General features: G+C 67.9%; 1 protein-coding gene across 1 annotated transcript in view; it reads right to left on the reverse strand.

Moving 5' to 3' along the window:
• Positions 1–581, reverse strand: part of EMIHUDRAFT_438143 (hypothetical protein) — a 1175-nt gene extending 594 nt beyond the window's left edge. Inside the window, exon 1 of the mRNA XM_005761709.1 lies at positions 224–581. Coding sequence (XP_005761766.1) covers positions 298–567 — 270 coding nt within the window. The 5' untranslated portion in view covers positions 568–581 and the 3' untranslated portion in view covers positions 224–297. The remainder of the gene's footprint in view (positions 1–223) is intronic.
• Between the last annotated feature and the right edge of the window lie 676 nt (positions 582–1257).

Below are 1257 nucleotides of genomic sequence, written 5' to 3' on the forward strand. Positions count from 1 at the left end.
CCGCCAGGGCCCCACCCAGCGGGCACGCGCGCGGCAGCCGGGGGGGCCACACAAGGAAAACCCAGGCGGAGGGAGCCCGGACGCCACCAGGAGGGGGACGCGCCGCCAGGACCAAGGCGGGGGGGGGGGGGGACCACGCCGCGGAAGAGCGCCGGGGCGAGGGGTGCGTGTGCGCCGACCGCGGAAGAGCGCGCGGGTGAGGGAGGGGGGGGTGCGCGCGCGCCGTCCTGCAGCGTCGCCGACCGCAGGCCAAGGAGCTCGGCTCCTCGAGAGCACCGACGGACGACAAATTGCTCCTCAGCAGTGCGACGCCGAGCTGGAGGCTCGGCCGGGAGCTCGCGCGGGCGCGTGGAGCTTTCCGCTCGGGCCAGCAGGAAACGGGCGCCCCGCACAGCGACGCCCGCCGTAGAGTGCCGAGAGCTCGGCTCGACGCGAGCGCCGAGGAAAAGCGATCGGCTCCCAAGCAGTGGGACGCCGAGCTGGAGGTTCGGGCGGGAGCTCGCGCGAGCACATAGCAAGGTGCGTGCGCGGCGGCGTGACACAGGTGAGCGGGCAGCTGGCGCACATTTCGGCTGTGGGAGCTGCCAGGAGTTTGCTCTCTCCGTTCACACCCCTTTGCAGAATATCATCACAGGCGGGATCAGAAGGAGACTCCGCACCGGACTCCGGACACCGCCTGGGCACAGACTCCCTACCCATCGGATCGCACAGGGCCCCCTCGGAGCAGCCCACACACAATCACGCATCAGCAGAATTATTGCCTGAGTCAGGCGGACAGCACAGACAAGGAGAGGAGAGAGAGGAGAGCGAGCGAGAGAGGAGAGGGGAGAGGGTGAGGGTGTGTGCACACGTGTGGAGAGGGAGGGTGTCTGTGGTGGGCTGTAGTCATACTACGTGGTTACAACCACGCGCCCCTCAGGACACTGTCACTGTCACCTGACACTGTCACTGACACAATCTCACACGACACTAGGCCAGCTGGGCTTCGACACATCGCCATTGTTTTTTGCCCGGCCGCGCGCAGCGCTAATCGGGCGCCCTTTGCTCGCTCCTTAGGTTAGGTTAGGATGGTAGGAAGGTGAAGAACAGCCAGGCTCGGACTGGACACCAACGCGGTATGGGTGGACGCGAGACAGATGATTCGACTGACATGTATCCCGACGTGCCGCGTGGGCGCTGCGCATCGCCGTCCAGCGGCGCCTCGGGCTACCACTCGACGAGGCGCTCGCGCGGGGCGCGCCGACCTGCTCGGCGCGC

This window comes from Emiliania huxleyi, assembly GCF_000372725.1.
Source record: "Emiliania huxleyi CCMP1516 unplaced genomic scaffold EMIHUscaffold_70, whole genome shotgun sequence".
Lineage (NCBI taxonomy): Eukaryota > Haptophyta > Isochrysidales > Noelaerhabdaceae > Emiliania > Emiliania huxleyi.